This window comes from Geotrypetes seraphini, chromosome 2 (assembly GCF_902459505.1).
Source record: "Geotrypetes seraphini chromosome 2, aGeoSer1.1, whole genome shotgun sequence".
In the NCBI taxonomy this organism is placed as follows: domain Eukaryota; kingdom Metazoa; phylum Chordata; class Amphibia; order Gymnophiona; family Dermophiidae; genus Geotrypetes; species Geotrypetes seraphini.
The window spans coordinates 496,740,984-496,764,077 of NC_047085.1; the positions used below are offsets into that span (position 1 = coordinate 496,740,984).

Here is a 23,094-nt window from a genome sequence, read left to right on the forward strand (position 1 = left end):
TGTGCATGTTCCCTCCGTGGCCATTAGTGGGCAGAGTTCTTCTCTGCATTGTTCGCCATCCGGGTCTGGTGGTTCTGGTGGCTCCAGATTGGCCTCGACATCCGTGATACGCAGATCTGGTGACACTCTGGTGGCGGATCCTCTTCCTCTGCCTTCCTTGGACGACCTTCTGACGCAGGGTCCCATTCCCATGTTCGACCCGTCTCCCTTCTGTCTTACTGCTTGGCTTTTGAAAGGGGTCGTCTTGGTAAGAAGGGGTATTCAGATATGGTGATTTCTACACTCTTGGGGTCCTGGAGGCTTTCTACCTCTCAGGCTTCTGTGTGGATTTGGCACTTCTTTGAGGGGTGGTGCCAGGTGCGGGGAGTGGTCTCTCTTCGCGTTTCTGTGCCTAACATCCTAGAGTTCTTGCATGTTGGTCTGGATAGAGGCCTGGCTTCGGCTTCTCTCCGGGTTCAGCTTGTGGCCTTGTCAGCCTTTCGGGGGTTTGTGACAGGTCAGCGTTTGACAGCCTTTCCTGATGTGATTCGCTTTTTGCGGGCGGCCAAGGTGCTCAGGCCTCCTGTGCGGTCCTCTGTTCCCTCTTGGAATCTCAGTCTGGTTCTCTCTATTCTGATGCACCCGCCCTTCGAACCGTTGGGCGGCTGCTCTTTGCAGGACCTTACTCTGAAGACGGTCTTTTTGGTGGACATTTCTTCCGCTAGGCGTGTTTCTGAGCTACAGGTTTTCTCTTGTAGGGCTCCCTTCTTGGAGTTTTCTAGGGAGCAGGTTGTCTTGAGGCCTGTTCCTTCCTTTTCTGCCGAAAGTAGTTTTTCCTTTTCATGTCAATCAATCTGTAGTCCTCCCGGTCTTGGGTAGTTGGGAGGGCTCTTCTGAGCAAAGACAGCTGAGCAAGTTGGATGTTGGTCGGGTCCTTCGCTCTTATGTGCAGCGGACCCAGGAGATCAGGAAATAAAATCATCTCTTTGTCCTTCTGACTGGTCCTCTTAGGGGGGCTGGTGCTTCTAGGGCTACTATTGCATGCTAGATCAAGGAGACTTTTGCTTCCGCTTCTCTTCTGGGGCAGCAGCCAGTTCCGGAGTTTCTCAAAGCTCATTCTACTCGGGGTCAGGCGGCTTCTTGGGCTGAGTCGTCGCTCGTGCCTCCAGTGGACATTTGTAAGGCTGCGGTTTGGTCTTCCTTGTATTCCTTTGTCAGCCTCTTTCGGGTAGATGTTCTGGCGCGTCAGGACGCGGTGTTCGGTGTGTGTGTTCTGGTGTCAGCCCTTCGGGGGTCCCGCCCATATGAGGGACTGCTTTGGTACGTCCCATTCGTAAAGATTAACCTCTACTGGTCTGGAGAGTGCTAAAGAAGGAGAAATTAGGTTCTTACCTGCTAATTTACTTTCTTTTAGCTTCTCCAGACCAGTAGAGGTCCCCACCCTGTCTGTTGTTGTTGGGGCTATTTCGCGGGCAGTTTTTGTTTTTTGCTGCGGGTTCTAGTATTTTTCTAGGGCCGGGGAGAATTAAAGAACAGCGGCTGTGGCTCGGCTGGCTTAGCTGGCGAGCTGTGGGGACATTTTCCTTCTGGTATTTCTCCTCTGCATTTTCCAACAGCATTTGGGTATGTTATTTGTTACTCCTGTTCGAAGTATTGTTTTCTTTCTGTTTTCCAGTTCTTAGTTCTGCTTGGCTATTCGGCAGACTGAGGGAAATAGAGAAGGGAGTATAGTATATACCGGGGGTCGGCAACCTGCGGCTCCAGAGCCGCATGTGGCTCTTTTCCACCTTTGCTGCGGCTCCGGTAGTGTGTCACGCAGGCATGCAGTTACAAGTCCGGCGTCGCGGCGGGAAATAGCCATGCTGAGCAGTGAGCTCAGCACATACACAGATGAAAGCCTTGCTTGCTGATTGGTCCGGCGGCCCCGCCCTGCCGTGCCGCCGGACCAATCAGCAAGCAAGGCTTTCATCTGTGTAGTGCTGAGCTCACTGCTCAGCATGGCTATTTCCCGCCGCGACGCTGGACTTGTAAGGTGCACGCTGAAAAAGAAATCATCCTGGCCGGGGTCGGTGTCGTGCTCCGGAGATCTACAGCCTTCCTATCTCCCTCTCCCTTCTACCTGCTTCCGGCCACATCCCCTGCTCCGCGGCTCTCTTCGGCAACTCAGCAGCAGCGATCGACACAAGCTTCTGACGTCGGGGCCTATCCTCTGCGAGTCCCGCTTGTTTCAACTTCCTTTTTCCACAAAGGCGGGACTCGTAGAGGGAAGGCCTCGATGTCGGCAGCTTGTCTTGATCACTGCTGCTGACAAGTTGCTGAAGAGAGCTGCGGAGCAGGGGGGTGTTGCCAGGTGCAGGTAGAAGGGAGAGGGCCAGATGCAGGACTCGTGGTGAGGGAGGGGAAGAGAGAAAGAAAGAGAGAGGGGAGGGAAACAAAAGGAAATATTCCATACTGGGCTGGGCCGGAGTGGAGGGAGGGTGGAAAGATTCTGGCTACCGGGTGCATTAACAAAGGAAAAGGGGGGGAAAGCTGAAAATGGAGATAGTGACACAAAGAAGAGAAAGGGTAAGCAGGACCTACTGAATAAGGATAGAGATACAGAGGGGACATGAAGAGGAGGTGAAATAGAGACATAGAAGTAATGCTGAAAAAGTGTGTGGGGGGAGATAAAGACATTGAAAGGGCAAATGGTGAACATGGCGTAAAGATAAGGACAGAGACAAATGAAGATTCTGAAAAAGTGGTGAGATAGGGATATAGGTGAGATAGACACAAAGAAGGGTGATGCTGGAAAATAGGTGGAATGGTAATTCTGACAGACACAGAAGGGAAATGCTGGATCAAGGAGAGATGGGGCTCAGGCTGGATGGAATGAGGAGAAATGCCTTGTTGGCCCGGAACTTCCTCTCCTACGTCAGAATTGACGTTAGGGAGCGGAATGCTGGTCAGCGCAACACTTCTGCAGGGAAAGCTTGGGACGGTGGTGGCTTGGGGGCTGTTCCCCGATTGCGGTGGCAGCAAACCGAGTGGCTTGGGGGATGGCACGGAGACAGAAAGAAGGGGGAACAGGGAGACAGAAAGAAAAAGTTGGGGGAGAGAATGAGGTCTGGAGGAGAGGAAACATACAGGAGGCTGAAAGAAAAGAAGAAAGATTGGATGCACAGTCAGAAGAAGAAAGTGCAACCAAATAGCAAAGGTAGGAAAAATGATTTTATTTTCAATTTAGTGATCCTGTATATAGCATTAAGATAAGAAACAATATATGCAGTGTTAGATTTGTTTTATAATGGTTTTGCGGCTCCAAGTTTTTTTTTTCTTTTCGAAAACGGGTCCAAGTGGCTCTTTATGTCTTAAAGGTTGCAGACCCCTGGTATATACTGTCCCAAAGTTTTGTTTTCAGTCTCCACCTGCTGGTCATGATTGGACATATACCATTCGTAAAGATTAACCTCTACTGGTCTGGAGAAGCTAAAAGAAAGTAAATTAGCAGGTAAGAACCTAATTTCTCCTTTCCTTTTATTCACCGTGAGTGAATTATGCTATTCGCACGGTTATCTGAGAATCCCCTTGATTTAGAGAGAGAACTTTAGGAATATGACTTTTCGTGGCAACTTTGAGAAATTAGGTTCTCTCATTTAAATTAATTGATTGTGACATACATTAATTTCAACAGTTAAGCCATTTTTTAGAAGGGACTTCACAATACACAAGGCAATGGCAGAAAACACTCCTGTCTTGTACCCAAAAGAACAAAATGGGAGGGTCCTTCACTGTGTGATTTGCCACTGATTAATTCGACTTAAAGGCATATACCGGCCCTGATTCTATAAAAGGTGCATAAAGTTAATTGCCTGACATAGCCCCTCTTTTACTAAGCCATGATAGAGGTTTCTACCATGGCCCAGAGCGCTAAATGCTCCATTCATAGGAATTCTGTGAGCATCGGAACATTTAGCGCTTTTGTCCAAGATAGAAACCTACCACGGCTTAGTAAAACAGGGGGTTAATTATTTTTTAAAAACCTTAATTGGCGCTGTTAATTGGATCGTAGGCACCCGGCTTGGTAGACGGCTATCACTTCAAGGTAGGTGTCTACTCCACTCATTTAGGCCAAGAAAACCCAGGCATAAATAGAGTATGTCTAAGGATTGAACGCCTCGCTGGTGCCTAAGACTGCTTTAGAAAGAGAAATATGATGGCAGATAAAGGCCAAACGGCCCGTCCAGTCTGGCCATCTGCAGTAACCATTATCTCTTCCTCTCTCTCGGTAAGAGATCCCACGTGCCTAACCCACGCTTTCTTGAATTCAGACACAGAGATTGTTCCACGCATCTACCACCATTTCTGTTAAAAAAACAAAAAAAAACAAATCATCTTATCACCTCTTAACTTCATCCTTTGCCCTCTCTTTTCAGAGCTGCTTTTCAAATGAAAGAGACTCGACTCATGCGCATTTACACCATGTAGGTATTTAAACATCTCTATCATGTCTCCCCCTCTCCTGCCTTTCCTCCAAAGTATACAGATTGAGATCTTTAAGTCTGCCCCTATACGCCTTATGATGAAGACCACACACCATTTTAGTAGCCTTCCTCTGGACCGACTCCATCCTTTTTATATCTTTTTGAAGGTGTGGCCTCTAGGTCTCACCAAAGTCTTATACAGGGGCAGCAATACCTCTTTTTTCCTACTGGCCACACCTCTCCCTATGCAACCTAGCATCCTTCTAGCTTTCGCCGTCATCTTTTCAATCTGTTTGACCACCTTAAGATCACATAATCACACACAAGTCCCGCTCTTATGTTGTGCACATAAGTTCTTCACCCCCTAAACTGTACTGTTCCTTTCGGGTTTTTACAGCCCTAATGCATCAAATTTTAGATCATTCTTCAAGCTTCGATAGGTCTTTTAAGAACATAAGAATAGCCTTACTGGATCAGACTAATAATGGTCCATCAAGCCCAGAAGCCCATTCTCACGGTGGCCAATCCAGGTCACTAGTACCCGGCCATGTTATTCACATCATCTGGCGTTGTCTACTCTATTGCAGATTTTGCTGTCATCCGCAAAGAGGCAAATCTTACCCGACAACCCTTCAGCAATATCGTTTATAAAAATGTTAAAATGAACAGGCCCAAGAACAGAACCTTGAGGCACACCACTGGTAACATCCCTTTCCTCAGAGCGATCTCCATTGATCACTACCCTCTGTCGCCTTCCACTCAACCAGTTCTTGACCCAGCCCGTCACTTTGAGGCCCTTCTCAAGGTGCTGCTAGGCACAATTCTATAAACGGTACCTAACTTATGATTGACACACTTGCGCTTCTTGGTACCTACATGTTAGACGCCTTTTATAGAATCAGGGCCACAGTGCTCAAAGGCAGGTACCCTGGGGGAAGGCCTGAGATGTATCCTAAATCCCCTTAAGGCAGGGGTGTCAAAGTCCCTCGAGGGCCGCAATCCAGTCGGGCTTTCTGGATTTCCCCAATGAATATGCATGAGATCTAATAGCATACAATGATAGCAGTGCATGCAAATAGATCTCATGCATATTCATTGGGGAAATCCTGAAAACCCGACTGGATTGCGGCCCTCGAGGAGGGACTTTGACACCCCTGCCTTAAGGTGTAAGGATGCAAGAGGAGAGTGTGGCATAGTGGTTAGAGCAACAGCCCCGGCACCCTGAGGTGTGTGGGTTCAAACTCCGCGCTGGTCTTTGTGACCCTGAGCAAATCATTTAAACCTCTACTGCCCCCCCAAGACGGACAGGGAAAATGTTTAAAGAGTACCTGATTTTTTAAAAAAAAACTTGATGTACACTGCCTTGGGTGAATCACTTCATAAAGGTGGTTAATAAATTCCAATCAAATATACATGGAGTATAAACAACCTTTACAGATGCATTTATCACCACCTCATTTCCATCAGTTATGTTGTTACCTGTACAACACCCTAGCAGCCCTTTGGCTCAAGCCACTGCAAAGCAGCAGTGGTTTTGAATTTTGAAATCACTGGTTTGGATCATGCGGATGGGTCTCTCCCTCTTGGCATACCTTGATATGTTGGCTGTTTCCCCCCCCTCCCTATATTGTATACTGCCCCCATAAGATTTTTTTATCCCAGATGCACAACTGAATCTCGACTGCCAAGTACTTAATCACTTCTTGTGCGCTTTCTTGAAGCACCCTGCATGCTGGGATGTGTATCTCTGCTGCAGATAAGAATGGCGCGGTGACAAAATTCATCACCGTTCTCGACCCTGCGGATAACTGCAGGAAACCATCTGGTGTCATTCTGTAGTGTATATCTCAACCTCAGTCCTTCTACACTTGCATTCTTCAGTGCAAGGCGTGAGAGTCGGTGGCTGAACCCAATCATACTCCGATTCTTATGTGAGCCAAGAATGGGATAATGAACCCATTGTGACATCACTGATTAGGTTGGCTGTCATTGGTGGAATAAAGCATTGTGACATCACAGTATCGGCTCTGAATACCAGAGACTGTCATTCTTTAGTGTCTATCTCAACCTCAGTCCTTCTACACCAGCATTCTTCAATGCAAGGCTTGAGGGTCGGTAGCTGTGCCCATTCCTACTCTGATTCTTCCCTCTCTCCTTAAAGAATGACGTGATGGTTATCTGCAGAGACGAGAATGGTGATGAATTTTGTCACCATGTCATTCTCTATTGCAGATGCTTAGTGTTGTCTACAAAAAAGACTTAAACACTTCCTTCTGAATGCTCTGCAACGTCACTCCCAAAGATGTTGAATAGAGTCAGGCCTGTGGAACTCCACACTGATCACCTTTCTACTCAGAGTGAGCTCCATTAACCACCACTGCAGTGTTTAATCTCTCAACCAGTTTCTAGCACAATTGACCAGCTGGTTTATGGAGGCTTACTCCTGTTTTTGTTTGCCCTTTTTTTCAAAGACAAGGTGATCCATCCTGCTTTTACCCTCTTGCGTGCACTGACGTTTAGTTCTGCTTTGCTTAGGGTAACTAGGACTACGTGTCCCAGCATGCAATAGGGTAAAATAAGGCCTGAATTAACCTGTTCTGAAAAAAAAAAAAAAAATTGGAGCCAGATGTCCAGTGCTTCAAAGATGCCCAATTCCAGGAAGGGACCAGTCTTGGATTTCTCAGCAAAGGGGAAATAAATGCAATAACATACAGGTTATATTTTATGAGTGTAATTGTGTATTGCTTATTTTAAAGTTTTAATTTGTTGTTTTACATAATGATTATTGCTTGTTTTAATAATGTTGTAAACTACTGAAGAGCTTTTTGCTAGCATGTGGACATCGAGCATGAATAAATACTTGGGTTTTGGCCAACTACTAGTGACTTGGATTGGCCACCGTGAGAACGGATTACTGGGCTTGATGGACCAGGGCTCTGACCCAGTAAGGCTATTCTTATTATGTTAATCTGATTTAAGGAACACAAGGCTATGAGGGTTTTTTCAAGTTGTGCATTGCCCCGTTATAGACATCACGCCTTCCCTTTCTTTTTTTACTAATGGACACAAACTCACTGTGCTTCTTCCCTCTAGCTCTTTCCTCACTGTAAATCGCCACTCACACTGGATGAACTAAGGAAGAGGAGGAGAGCCGGAACAGCCGAAAACCTGGATGCGTTTCTCAAGGAATTGGAATCTGTAGAGGGGCTCAGGCCACAGAAGGAGAGACTGAAGCAGCCCAGGGAACAGAAAGAGAGACAGCATGTGGAGCCCAGCCCTAGCAGAGAGACCCCAAGACAACAGCAGTGGGAAAGGAAGGAGCAACAGCGGCAAGGTGCTTAGCAGTTTGTGGCTTTGCCTGCAGTGTGGGGGGATATTTTCTTTAGAGGGCTTCCCTAGGTCATTGGTTCACACACACGCCCCCACCCCCGCTCCAACTGTAAAATCATGATCACCCTGCAATAATTCTACAGTTGGACATTGTGCTTTTAAATGTTGAATTTTGTTTTGTAGTTAATAGTTCCACACTGGTGATTCATTTTTACGTTTGTATGACTTACTGTTGTACTTTGACTACAGCTGCTTTTTGAACCATAGAAAAATGAAGGCAGATAAAGAACATATGGCCTATCTAGTCTGCCTATCCATGCCATCTACAGGCCTTGCTCTCTCTTAGAGGTTCAATGTACGCCCAGTCTTCCAATTTCCTAAGGTCTGCATGTGTTTTAACAACTTTGAACAGTTTAGTGTCATCTGCAAATGTAATCTACCTCACTCATCGTTCCAATCTCCAGATCATTTATAAATAACTTAAATAGCACCGGTCCCAGCCCAGATCCCTGTGGCACTCCACTGTTTACTCTCCTCCATTGAAAAAAGTGACCATTTAACCCTACCCTCTGTTTTCTATCTGCTAACCAATTCCTAATCCACAACTGAACTTTGCCTCCTATCCCATGACACTTTAATTTTCTCAGGAGCCTATTCCACTATTTTGCCCAGCACTGAAATCAGGCTTACCAGTCTGTAATTTCCTGGATCACCTTTGGAACCCTTTTTTAAAATTGGTATAATATTGGCCACCCTTCAGGTACTTCAGCCAATTTTAGCAGGTCAGCAGTTTCATTTTTGAGTTTTTCCAGTACCCTAGGATACCATCCGGTCCAGGTGATTTATAACTTTTTAACCATCTGGTCCAGGTGATTTATTACTTTTTAACTTGTCAATTTGGCTTAGTACATCTTTCAGATTCACCGAGATTTCTTTCAGTTCTTCTGCGTCATCACCCTTGAAAACCCTGCCTCACCCAGAAGGTCCAGTTATTTCTCCCTTGCCCTTCAAACTGCATGTTTTTCACCAGCAGTAATGAAGCCAGATTACCTCTGGCAAGCAAAGGTGTCTTGCCTTCTCTCTCACAACTTCCTCTTGTCACATGGTAGGATGCAGCAGAGGGGGGACGACCCCTGTGCTAGTCGGAGAAAGTCTGACTTCAGGAGAGCGAACAGATCTGGGGGAGGAGGAGGAGGGGGGGTGGAGGAAGAAAGAGATGCCAGATCTGGGGGGGGGACATAAGAATAGTCATACTGCGTCAAACCAATGGTCTATCTAATCCAGTATCTTGCTTCCAACAATGGTCAATCCAGGTCACAAGTAGCAACATTCCATGTCACAAATCCCAGGGCAAGCAGACTTGATAGGCCATGGATCTTTCCTCCAGGACCTTGTCCAAACCCAGATATGCTAACTGCTGTTACATCTGGGAACGAGTTCCAGAGCTTAACTATTCTTTGAAAAAAATATTTCTTCCTATTTGTTTTAAAAAAATATTTCTGTGTAACTTCATTGAATGTCCCCTAGTCTTTGTGATTTTTGAAAGATTAAAAAATTGATTCATGTGACTTGTTCTACACCACTCAGAATTTTGTAGACCTTGATTATATCCGCCATCAGCCATCTCTTTTCCAAGCTGAAGAGCCCTAACCTTCCTTACTTGTTCTTTCCAAAAATACAAGGACTAGGAGACACACAATGAAGTTACCGAGTAGTAAATTTAAAATGAATCGGAGAAAATATTTCTTCAGCAATGTAGTTAAACTCTGGAATTTGTTGCTAGGGAATGTGGTAAAAGCAGTTAACCTACTCTTTATTTCTAGGGTAAGGAGCATAAAATCTGTTTTACTATCTTTAGGATCTTGCTAGGTATTTGGATCTGGATTGGCTACTGCTGGAAGCAGTATACTGGGCTTGATGGATTATCAGTTTGTCTCTGTATAGCAGTGCTTAGGACTTATGAGTGAAACAAAAGTATTGCACAGTTTGTTTGTTTTTCTGTTAACACAATCTTTTGGTAATTTTGGGCTTCCCTTTCAATTCAACAGATGCTGGGTCTCCAGTCAAACTTCAAATGGAGAAACAGAGCAAAGGGCGGGGTGAAAAACTGAAAGCAGTCAAAGTGATGGACGCAAAAGAGAAGACTTTGCAATGTGGTAGTAGCGGCCAAACCTGGAGAACGTCAAAGGCGCAGGAGAGAAAATATACACGAAAGAGCCTGGAGCAGCCCAGTGGCTATGCTATGGGATTCAATGCACTGATAGACCTCGCCACACCTCAGGAGCCACACAGGGGCGAAAGAGTATATACCTGTAGCCAGTGTGGGCAGTGCTTCACGCAGACCTTTGATCTGATGCAGCATCAAAGGATACATATTGGAGAAAAACTGTATAAATGCACAGACTGTCAGAAGACTTTTGGCCATATGTCGGATCTCTCCCAGCATCAGAAGAGCTATCACAGTGGACGGGAGATGACATAAATGTCTAGAACCTGAGAAAAAAATTTGGCATTCAGGAAATATGGTTCCTTAATTACTAGAAGATACCCACCTTAACGTGCTGCCTGTGTATATTGTACCCTCAACCTCCATGAAGCAGCTCTCTTTGGCACAATTCAGAAGCGCACTAGCAGGAAATCAGGGAGGCCGAAACTGTCTACTTAGGCCGTGGAATGGGGTGGGCCACAGGGCTCATGGCATTGCCACATTTTTGTCACACAAACCAGCAGCTGCCAGGTAGATAAGGGTACAAGGACACAGCTTGATTTGTTTGACCCTCCCAAGCAAATAGGATGTTCATCTGCCCCTGCCCACCCTACACTACCTGTCCTGCTATGCGCAAAACTCACCTATTTAGGGACATTATCCCCAAAACAATGACCTTATTGCTGTAATAATTAGGGTGGCCTTTAGAATGCTAAGAAGGAGAATAGAGGCTGAATATCTGAGTTGACCTGAAAAGAGGATACATATTTGGTGGATAAGCATTCTGTGGGAATGTGTGTCTTGGGGGGGAGGGTACAGGCAGAAATATGAAGGGGTGTGAAAGCTTGCAACAACCCTGCCAGGACATTACAAGCAAAATGGAGTTAAATGGGATCCTGAAAAGAAGATTGTGTAAAAGAGGGGTATGGATATGAATGCAGGGTGTAAGGGACAGATGAAAGGTGGTAAGCAAATGAATGGAAACGCTTTTAAAACAGAGCATGGTCAAGTTTCTGGAATCCTGTGGATTACAGGACTGGAGGCAACATGGATTCACTAGCGGTAGGTCTTGGCAGACAAATCCGATCAATTTCTTTGACTGGGTGACCAGAGAATTGGAAAGAGGATGTGCTGTATTTAGATTTTAGCAAAGCCTTTGACAGTATTCTACACAGACATCTAATAAACAAACTGGGCGCCCTTGGGATAGATCCCAAAGTGATGGGCTGGGTCAGGAACTGGTTGAGTGGAAGGCGACAGAGGGTAGTGATCAATGGAGATCGCTCTGAGTAAAGGAATGTTACCAGTTGTGTGCCTCAAGGTTCTGTTCTTGGGCCTGTTCTTTTTATCATCTTTATAAATGATATTGCTGAAGGGTAAGATTTGCCTCTTTGCGGAGGACACCAAAATTTGCAATAGAGTAGACACACGGCTGGTGTGAATAACAATTCTAGAGGCCGCACCTTCAAAAAGATATGAAAAGGATGGAGTCGGTCCAGAGGAAGGCTACTAAAATGGTGTGTGGTCTTCGTGATAAGGTGTATGGGGGGACAGACTTAAATATCTCAATCTGTATACTTTGGAGGAAAGGCAGGAGAGGGGAGATATGATAGAAACGTTTAAATACCTACGTAATATAAATGTGCATGAGTCGAGTCTCTTTCTTTTGTAAGGAAACTCTGCAATGAGAGGGCATAGGATGAAGTTAAGTGGTGAGAGGCTCTGGAGTAATCTCAGGAAATACTTTTTTACGGAAAGGGTGGTAGATGTGTGGAACAGTCTCCCAGAAGAGGTGGTAGAAACAGAGACTGTCTGAATTCAAGAGGGCCTGGGATAAGCACTTGGGATCTCTCAGATAGAGAAAGAGATAATGGTTACTGTGGAGGGGCAGACTAGATGGGCCATTTGGCCTTTATCTGCCATCATTCTAATGCCCAGAAGGTTCCTCTAAGGGGCAGCAATGAGTAAAAAGGAGAGGTAGAAACCTAACAGAGGAGGAGGCTAATAGTTTTGAGTAGTGGACTGAAAACCAGAGGACTTGGGGGGTTCAAATCCCATTCCTGCACCTCATGATCTTGGCCAAATCATTTAACTCTCCAATTGCCTCAGGTACAAACTTAGACTGGAGACAAAGAAATACCTACTGTACCTGAATGTATTTTACCCTGAGCCACTACTGAAAAGGCATGAGGCAAATTCAAAATCCTTTCCCTTCTAACCCTCATCCATAAGGGAGCCCTTATTAAAAGATAGAGGGGAGATAGGTGACAGCAGTCCATTACCCTCTGCTGTGAGGGCCCAGAGACAGGAACAAGGAAGCTTCTGAAGAGGAGCGCTCAGCTACTGGAGAATATGTACAAAATGCCATTAGAATGAGTGGTCAGCTAAGGAGGCAGAAGAATCTTTTTGTCATGATTAATTCCAGGCAGAAGGGATTGTCCTCTGGGCAGGGTTCAGGCCATTCATGTCGGTGGATCTTAGGAATCTACACACATGTTTGAGCTTACCGTTTCTTACTGGTCCTTTGGGCCTCCAGTATTGTAGGAATCAGCCCCTGTGGGCACAGTGGTCCCCTGAAGCCGTCATTTGCAGCTACTTATGGCTTTGTAGCACACCAACAACTCCGCGCCCCGACAATTGTGCACACGGAGAAGTGCGCACTTGACAACTGCGCCCCGTCAATAGTGCCCTGTGACATGCACGCACCAATCTGAACCTGCAATAAGTGGATATCTGGAAGGCCCTGATTTACTCGTACTCCTCAAGCCCCTCCCAAGGGACGGGGCCTGAGGAGTCTGAGCAAATCAGGGCCTTCCAGATATCCACATATGTAAAGGGTTCCCATAATCATCATGTAAATCTTACCCTAACACTAGATACCAAGTGAATCTTTTAAGTGTAGTGGGGGTCCCCCCCCCTAAAAAAAGAGGGTTACTTTGTAACCCTCAAAAAGACAAAATAGTATCCGCTTTCGCTGTGGATTGTTAGCAGGGAGTGCAATTGTCGGGGCGCATTTGACCGGTCACCGGCTTTGCTGACCCTTCCCTGTTTTAACCCCTTCCTGTCCAGCTGTTACAGGGCGAGGCTTGGGACATAACCTGGCCCAGGTTTTCCTCCTGTTCTACATGTGGTGGAGTTCTTCCCCAGCCTTGACCTTGAGGCGGTTAATGCAACGAATCCAACCCTAGCCCCACCCACCAGAATTGCTGCAGTTCACGCTTCTGGGCCTAGAAGTAAGAAGTGAGGGGTGAAGATACCAATGAAGGGGCACCATATCTGGTATTTCAAGTATCTGAGCACAGAAGCAATTATAAATACGGTGACATTTTTTTGTTACTCAAATACTTGAGTGGGTGTATAAAAGTATGTTATTGTATAATGAAAAGATTTACCATAAGTAGCTTGAAGATCAGAAAAAAAAATGTTTGCACAACAAAATCTTTGTCTTAATGACATCATACTACTAGACATACACGGTGCTGTGCAAACACATATGGGAGGTGGCCCCTGCTTTGTAGAGCTTACAGTTAAGTTGAGATGAACATGGATAAAAGACAATCAGGATCACTATTGTGAAGAATGGAACTGTTTTATGAAGTTAATACCTGGCTTTCAAGGAAGACGAATGGATGCATTTGCTAATTAAGGATGCGGATCATAGCTAAAGACTGAGGGAGTGATGTAATAAACTTTAGGAATTGTGTTCTGTGTCCTAGTCTGGGCACTGAAACCTTTACCCCTAATGTAGTAAACAAATGGCATGCTAATTACTGCTGTGTAAAAAAAACAACAAAAAAACTGACAGAATAACAGAGCTCACGCAGCCACAGTAATTTTCTGTTTCGTGCATCACACATTGGTGTTAGGGTGTGAGAAATAAATGCTTTCCTCGGCTAGAAAAGATGATGCCTGGTGGCCTAAATAAGCCAAGCAGCCTCCCCATCCCAAAGGCATTTCAAGTGAGCCCTGAACACTCTTTCCTTCCCTCCCGCTCCCATACCCCTCTCCCCTGCCTTGCTTGGGAGGCTAGATCAATATCCACTTGCTACGCTGCCTTCTTACAAAATGGCAGTGCCTGACTTCTAGTGGCATGTTCAGGGGTCAGATTCCCAAGCAAAGGAAGCCCATATGCTACACTATACTGTATATGCTGAGTTTGATATGTATTCTAAATGGGAAAAGGCTTAGTATATTACGTGGTACTGTATTGCATTTTCCAGATCTAAAAAAAAACCCACGCATTTTCATCGTGTTTTCTTTATCTTGCATCTTTGTTCGAAATTCATTACCTTTTCAAATCAGAATGCTAACCAATTACTTAGAAAGATTTGAGGGCCTTTCAAAATACTATTTCAAAAAATATTTGGAGGTGAGGTGCTGGAGGCTGCACTTTCAGGAAGATATAAACAGGGTGGAGTCAGTTCAGAGGAAGGGCCACTAAAGTGGTTGATGGTCTACGTGATAAGGCATTTGGGGATAGCCTTGAAGATCTCAACATGTATGCTTTGGAGGAGACAAAATCACCAATCTCTGATTAGTAGAGAATTATATGCACTATGTCATCTTCATAAGAAAAATGTTTTGAAGAGACCAGACTCGGCCCCAGCTGTAAAGGTTACACTTCTTTTTTTCAATCACAACGCTTGTTGAAACATCAAGTAGCCTTAAGATCATCTGCTACTATATGCTTATTAAAACATTAAAAACTTATCTGTGCTGGAGCTAGGCTGCTGTATGGGTTTTGATACGTTTTGCGGCAAGGCTGCTTCAGAAAATCTGCCATGGTCCTCTAGAGCAGTGGTTCCCAATCCCAACCCTGTCCTGGAGGACCACCAGCCAGTCAGGTTTTCAAGATAGTCCTAATGAATATGCATGGGGCGGATTTACATGCCTGTCACCTCCATTATATGCAAATCTGGCAGAACCAGAGGACATAATTTGAGATTGATGGGTGGTAGATACAAGAGTAATGTTAGGAAATTCTTTACGGAGAGGGTGGTTGATGCCTGAAATGCGAAAGTGGTGGAGAGGAAAACGGTGACAGGAGTTCAAAAAAGCATGGGATGAACAAAGAGGATCTCTAATCAGAAAATAATGGTATATATTGAAGAACTAAGGCCAGTACTGGGCTGACTTGCATAGTCTGTTTCCGTATGTGGACATTTGGTTGTGGATGGGCGGGATGGGCTTCAACAGATGGGATGGTTTAGATGAGCTGAAGTGAGCTTTGATGGAGATTTCAGTAAATGGAACTTAAGCACAGTACCAGGCAGAGCTATGGGTTTCTGACCCAGAAATAGCTAGGAAAAAGGACAATTTAAATTAAATCGGTAATTTAAAGGGAGGGTACGGGGTGGTCAGACTGGATGGACCATTTGGGTCTTTATCTGCCATCATTTACTATGTATATTTTGAAGGAAAAGTGGGCGAGGGGAGATACACTAGAGACATTTAAATCCCTATGTGGCATAAAAACACGAGGCAAGTCTCATTTGAAACTCTGGAATGAGAGACCATAGAATGAAGAGGTGATAGGCCAGATGTGTGGAATAGTCTCATGGTAGAGGTGGTACAGACAAAGACTGAATTAAGATAGTGTAGAATAGACATGTCAGGGAGAGGAGGAGTAGTGGATAGGCCATTTAGCCTTTTATCTGCCATCATATTTCTGTGTAACTGGTTGGCTATACGTAGGCACACCGATGCTGGCTTACAATATGATTCTATAATGGAATCTGGCAATCCAAGTGCGGTTATAGATTGGGCTCTTACCATGTGGCTCCCACTTTTAGAATTACCCTCCTGTAAGAGCTTCTTAGTCTGATTGCTGTATATAACCAAGCAATGCAACAACAAGGAAGAGCTCTGGAAAAATCAAAGACAAGCAAAGAGAGTAGGAGTGGACCAGTGATCTTCCAGTACAAATGGAGTCCATTTCACTACAGCTGTAGTCACCTGTTCGCCTCAACAAATTAGTGTTTGGGTTGTTTCTAGTGTGGATATTTCTTTACATCAATGGACAACCAGTTTTATCCTCTGGTGCCTCTTTTTTGTACTGAAAGGTGACTGGTCCATTCCTTCATTCACCCTAAGTGGCATACCTGGAGCATCAGGCCTGTATCCCAATATCCAAAGTGAGCTTAAACTCGTAGGTACAGGGCCCAAGACCATGACTACAATACTATATTGTATTTATCTTTCTGTTTCCTGCCTGCAGTTGAAGGTCCACATTAGATGATACGGTTCTGGCTGCAGCCAAGACCTGCAGGTGTCCAGGGAGCAGCTATGATCTATCCATAGAGGGGCATGATGTGGAACAAGAGATGCTGTCAAACCAGACTGCCATGACCGGAGACTTCAGAAGTCACACTGCCATCACCATCCCCCTTGGTATGAGAACGTAACAGAGGCTACAGCTTCATGGAGCACAGACCAGCTGAAAGCAATCTGTGTGACAAGGAGGGTGGATGGATCAGTGGCACTGAAACAATAATGTATAACACTAAGAGCTGGAACAAGTTTAATGTTAATGAATTTGGGTTATCTCCTTTTGAAACCAAATGTCAAAGGCAATAAGCCAAGTTAGACTAACAACAACAACAAAAATATCCTAACTACAATGCCATTCTAGCGACCATCATTAGACAATGGGTTTTGAGAATCTTCCCCAAAGTTCCTTCCTGTGCCAAGCTTAGCGCTGGTGAAATCACTCCAACAGGGATGGAGCAGTGAAAGTCAGGAAATTGATGCAAGATTATCATTTTAGTGGTTGAAAGGTTGGACGCACAAAAGATATCCAAGTTAGACTCTGGGTAAGTTTATAATAGGGTGTCTACAGTTAATAGAACAGGAAGGCACCTATTGTTAGCCTGATATATAATTATGGAGTTCATTTTCAAAAAAGAAAGGTCCAAAAAGGGACAGATGAACATTTGTCTTGCCAAACTCTTCTAAATTGCTATTTTCGAAACTTATTTTCTAGACAAATATCGATGCTGTTAATCCACAGTTTGTCTAAATCTCGAGGCATATTGGAGGCATGATAGGGGTGGGACTAGGGCAGACTTATAACTTGGATGTTTTTCTGCTGTAATCAAACATTTAAGAACTAATTTTTTAGCCCATTATATTAACGGATGCTAGAATAGAAATGCAGACTTAGGAATTTCTTTCTGTATATCTGTCTTTCTCTCTCTCTGCCCCCTTTCTTTATGTCTCTCTTTATTTCTGTCTCTCCCCTGGCCCGCTGTCTGTCTGTCTTTATTTCTTTGTCTCTCCCCCCCTGTCCAGTAGGAACCCTTCCCTGCTCCCCTATCCAGCAGTAGCCCTTCTCCCTTCCTTTTACCTCCTCCCTGTGTAACGGCAGCATTTCTCTTCCCCCCTCCCCCTTGTCTTCCTTCTCCCTCATTCCCTGTCTCACACAGCCATCGGCAGCGCAGCATTCACAACTTACTGCTCCTGCTTTCTTCAGTCCATCGCTGCCAGATCCCATCTACTTTCTGTTTCCACGAAGGCAGGACTCGGCTGCGAGGAAGGCCCAAAGCAAGCAGGAGCAGTGAGTTGAAGCCTCCCTCCCTGCTCTATCTTCCTTCAATGCCTCCCTAGCCAGGAAGCGACTTCGGCCATGCTCCGGGGGCTCTAACACTGTGCTTGCCAGCTTCGATTCTCCTCCCTCCCCCCATCTCCGGTTTCGGAGGAACAGGGTCAGGAAGTCGGCAAGCACACCGTAGTCAGAAATCAGCTGGCATCGAAGACCAGGAAGTCAGCTGAGGCAGGCACTGCGCATGCGCAAGCATGGCACCATGGATCACAAACCCACCAACTTTGAAGTATGCATGCGCACTAAGGGAATTATAGCAGATACGTTCAGGGCACAATTTAGACATCTGGGGCTAGACCTGTTTTAACAAAGAATAAGCCAAAAAGGTGTCCAAACTGACCACATAACCACTGGAAGAATGTAAAAATGACCCACCCCCACATTCCCCCAGTGGTCACTAACCCTCTCCCACCTCTCAAAGAAGTGAATAAAATGGTGATGGGACTAAATTGCGCCAGACAACTGAGTGCAAGGTTGACGGCGCGCTGAAGAAAAGCACTATTTTAAAGGGCTCTGACGGGGGGTGTGGGGGGGAAACCCCCCCCCACTTTACTTAACAGATATTGTGCTGCCGTTGTGGGGGGTTGTAACCCCCCACATTATACTTAAAACTGAACTTTTTCCCTAAAAAACAGGCAAAAAGTTTGGTTTCAAGTATAATGAGGGGGGTTACAACCCCCCAAACCCTAGCGCCATGTCTGTTAAGTAAATTAGGGGGGTTCCCCACCAACACCCCCCTGTCGGAACCCTTTAAAATAGTGCTTTTCTTCGGCGCGCCATCAACCTTGCGCTCAGTTGTCTGCGTGCCGTTGTCTATGAACCGAATAAAATAGTACATACTTGCTTGTATGAAAGATTCAGATATTATGGCTTGTCGTAGTAGAGCACCAAGCAGGTTCTTGAAGTAGGCTGGTGAGTGGGGTAGTGAACCGAGACTCAAGCTCATATTCCACGCTAATTACTACACTTATAGTGGAACATGCGAGTGTTCCAAACCTCATCTTAATCCCAATGTACCCACATTAGGTGTCACCTGCAGGCATAAGGGCTATTGGTGTGGTGTACAGTTGGGTATAGTGGGGTTTGGTTGAGTTTTGGAGGGCTCTCCATACACAATAAGGGAGCTATGATGAGATGTATACCTGGGACTTTTTATGTGAGGTTCACCGCTCTGCAGGGATGTTTGTGTGGCCGGTCTACTTGGAACTGCAGACCCCCTACTATATCCCAAGGGCTTGTTCTTTACATTTTTCTTTCACATTTGTGTGTGTGGGGGGTCCGAAAATGATCAGAGAAGCTTCCGCCCACGACTGCACTCAAGCACCGGCGGCTTTGAACAAGTTACTCAAAACGTGCCACGAAGGTAAGGGGGAGGGAGATAGATAGATTCTGTTAGGTATGAAGAAGGGAAGGGGGGCTGCACACATTCCCTCCCTTAACTGCGGGGACAAGGCGATTCACCGCTCCACAGAGCGGTGGATGGCCTTGTCCCCGTACCCACAGTGAGCACTCCCCCCCCCCCACTGTTTTGGCGGGTTACCCATGGCTAGCCGCAGGTAACAGCCACCATGCCATTCTCTAATGTAAACCACTAGTAAGGGTGAGCAGCGCTTGGGGTAGTGGTGCCCCTCCCCTTCCCCATACTTTTTTAACTTCTCCGGTGTGGCCCATGTCGGTTTCAGCTTGCCCTTTGACGTCATGTCCTAGGCGTGGGTCCCGGAAGTGACATCAGAGCACCAATGCAGGCAGCAACCTTGCCCGGGGGAAGTAAAAGAGGAATGGGGGAGGCAAGGGGCATACACGGCAAGGAGAGGAGTGTGGGGGGGGAGGGGAAGACAAAGAGGAAGAGGGTTGCTGTGCCCGTAGGAAGACCGCACCCCCCCACCACTGCATGTAAATAGTGATTCCACCTACACTCTGCCCCTGAACATACCTACTATATGGTGCATACTTTTAGGTGTGATCTAAGTCTACAAAAAACTATGCACGTCAATTAGCATTTTACATATTGAAAATGGTTCATAAAACTACATTCTTTAAACTAGATGAGTTGAAGCCTCCTTCCAGTTGCTGGAAACAAAAGCCAGACAACAACTAACCCTAACCCACATTGAGGATGAGAGCTGTAGGACATAGCTGGATTTACTGCCTGCAAAGACTTTTGAATGCAAATAAGACATGGAGAGTTAAAGACGTGCCAAGTGCCAGATAGATTCATGGAGCCTTCAGGAAATGTCAAGTCAGTTACCTCCGCTAAAATTAAATGTGTTAGAAGCAGAGGTAGCGATCAAGAAAGGTGTTAATGAGTAATCTTCAGATCAGAGAATAGAAGCTGATCTCTTAGCAAGTTTGCTGTACTTGGGGGGGGGGGGGGGAGTGGGAAAGAGACCAAAGTGTCAGAATGTAAGTTAGAAACAGAATTTTAAATATCCTGAGAACATAAGAAAAGCCTTACTAGATCAGACCAATGGTCCATCAAGCCCAGTAGCCCGTTCTCACGGTGGCCAATCCAGGTCCCTAGTACCTGGCCAAAACCCAAGGAGTAGCAACATTCCATGCTACCGATCCAGGGCAAACAGTGGCTTCCCCCATGTATTTCTCAATAACAGATTATGGACTTTTCCTCCAGGAATTTGTCCAAACCATTCTTAAAACCAGCTACGCTATCCGCTTTTACCACAACCTCTGTCAACGTGTTCCAGAGCTTAACTATTATCCCAGGACAAGCAGGCAGCATATTCTTAACGTATGGGTGACCTCACCGACGGAGCCCCGGTACGGACCTTTTTAACTAGAAAGTTCTAGTTGGCCATACCGCGAATGCGCAAGTGCCTTCCCGCCCGACGGAGGAGTGCGTGGTCCCCAGTTTCTTCATTTCCGCGGAGCGAAGAAGTCGCATGTTTTTCAACGGCCGTTGGAATCATTTAGTTTGCCTTCCCGCTCGCGTATTTTTTCCGAATTTCTTCTTTTTTCCCTTTGGATTACTTTATTTTTCCTATTAAAAAAAAACAAAAACAAAACTCATCGAGTTTTCTTTATTTTTTCGAGCCGGCCCCGGTGGGGCCTGTTGTCATCATACAGGCCTCCAGCTTTGATTTTGCGGAGGCCGTGTTTCCCTTCATGCCCCCTCAACCGGGTTTTAAGAAGTGCCAGCGGTGTGCACGCCCGATCTCTCTCACAGACCCGCACAATTGGTGCCTCCAGTGCCTGGGTCCAGAGCATCGGGCTGACACCTGCACCCGCTGTGCTACGCTTAAAAAGCGCACTTTGAAAAATAGGTAGATTCAGCAAAATATTTTGTTTGGTACCGGATCTGCCATGGAACCTGCCGCGACGTCGACGGCACCCCAAAAGTCGGCACCGACGACGTCGACACCACCGGACCCTTCCTCGGGGTCGTTGGGCCCAGGTAAGCCAGTTAAGAAGCCTTCCACTTCCCTCGAGTGCCCTCCTGCCACGGTTGCGACACCGGCCCTTCCAGCACCGCACCGGCCCCGCAAACGCTCCGCTCCGATCTCGGTGAGTGCCTCATCATCGGCCTCCTCATCGCCGGAGCGTAGAGCGGCACCTATGGTACCGAAGAAGAAAAAAACGGTACCGGTGCCTCCCCTGGATGATCGCATCACAGCCATACTCCAAACACAGTTACAGGAGCAGTTGCAACAACAACTCCAACAACTGTTGCTGGCACCGCACCTTCCGGTACAGGACCGGTCCGAGCCTCGCACTGTCCCATCGGTGTTGACCCCCTCGGTACCGATTAATACCTCCATGCCGGTGCTCTTGGCCGAAACACCTACAGTGCATACCCGTGCTACTGCCGACCCTGTCCGGTCCCAGGAACGACATCGGTCTTCCTCACCCGGTACCGCCTCGGTGCGCTCAGGCAAATCTCTCTCAAAGACCCGCCATGCCGAGCCCTCCACGCCGATGTCCAAACGTACGCACCCCGACGTTAGGGACCCAGACTTGTGGGAAGACTCCCCTCACGGTACCGAAGAGGACGCTTCGTCAACCGACAAAGAACCCTCCGTGACCAACACCGTCTCCAAACCAGAGCAATCCTCTTTCTCTAAATTCCTTAGGGAGATGTCAGCAGCTCTTTCCATCCCCTTAGAGTCCGACTCTAAGAAGTCTCAGGCTTTCCTCGATGCCCTGGACTTTGAGCAACCTCCCAAGGAATTTCTAAAGTTGCCCGTCCACGACATCTTATGGGAAACTTTCTATAAGAACTGGGAGACTCCCCTCACTGTTCCCGGAGCCCCATGTAAATTGGATAGCTTGTACCGGGTTATCCCAATCCCAGGGTTTGACAAACCTCAATTGCCCCACGAGTCCCTCCTGGTGGAATCTACTTTGAAAAAATCTCAGGGTTCCAGTGTATATGCCTCCAACCCTCCTGGCAGAGAGGGAAAAACCATGGATAAATTTGGTAAGCGTCTTTTCCAAAATTCCATGCTAGCCAATAGAGCCAACAACTACACCTTCCACTTCTCCTTCTACATGAAGCATCTGGTGCAACAGCTCTCCTCCTTACAGAAATATCTTCCTGAACGTAAGGTCCCTCTGTTCCAGCAACAAATTTCCAGCCTCCTCCAACTCAGGAAATTTATGGTTTGCTCCATCTACGACTCATTCGAGCTGACCTCTCGCGCCTCTGCCATGGCGGTGGCCATGCGCCGTTTGGCATGGCTGAGAGTCTCTGACCTAGACATTAACCACCAGGACCGCTTGGCTAACGCACCTTGTCTGGGCGATGAACTCTTCGGAGAGTCCCTGGACTCAACAACCCAGAAACTCTCAGCACATGAGACCAGGTGGGACACTCTGATCAAACCTAAAAAGAAGACTCCACCTGCTTGTCCCTACAGACAACAGTCTTCTTACCAGCGTAGGTTCTCGGCCAGACCTGTCAACCCGCCTCAACAACAGTCTCGCCGTCCTCGCCACCAACATCAGACTCAGGCTCGCCCACAGACTCAACCTGCCAAGCCTTCTCCTTCATCTAAGCCGTCTCAACTCTTTTGACTCTTTTCTCCAGAGCATAGCCATTCTCCCACCATCGCTGCCTCTCCCTCAACCTATCGGAGGACGTCTTCAGCTTTTCCTCAGCCGTTGGGAGGTCATCACTTCGGACCAGTGGGTCCTCAACATCATTCGCCACGGCTACTCTCTCAACTTCCAGACTCTTCCACCAGACCATCCTCCCGTAGAGTCTGCTTCTCACTCCTCCCAAACCCCCCTCCTCCTGAGGGAGGTCCAATCCCTCCTTCTCCTCAATGCCATCGAAGAGGTACCTCCGGACCAAAGGGGTCAGGGATTCTACTCCCGCTACTTCCTGGTTCCCAAAAAAACAGGAGACCTTCGTCCCATCCTCGATCTCAGGGACCTCAACAACTGTCTAGTCAAAGAGAAGTTCAGAATGCTCTCCCTAGCCACGCTTTATCCTCTTCTCTCCCACCACGACTGGCTATGCTCCCTAGACCTCAAGGAGGCCTACACTCACATCCCAATCC

General features: G+C 46.6%; 1 protein-coding gene across 7 annotated transcripts in view; it reads left to right on the forward strand.

Annotated features, from left to right (window-relative positions):
- The window catches only part of LOC117354438 (trichohyalin-like), a 72,905-nt gene extending 61,592 nt beyond the window's left edge, over nt 1–11,313 (forward strand). For 6 of the 7 annotated variants that reach the window (XM_033931976.1, XM_033931981.1, XM_033931978.1 and 3 more), the window contains 3 exons: nt 4,395–4,442; nt 7,536–7,776; nt 9,821–11,313. In XM_033931976.1, the coding sequence (XP_033787867.1) occupies nt 4,395–4,442; nt 7,536–7,776; nt 9,821–10,254 (723 nt within the window). In that variant the 3' untranslated portion in view covers nt 10,255–11,313. The remainder of the gene's footprint in view (nt 1–4,394; nt 4,443–7,535; nt 7,777–9,820) is intronic. The other variant, XM_033931977.1, reaches the window with a different exon arrangement.
- Nucleotides 11,314–23,094: the final 11,781 nt, after the last annotated feature.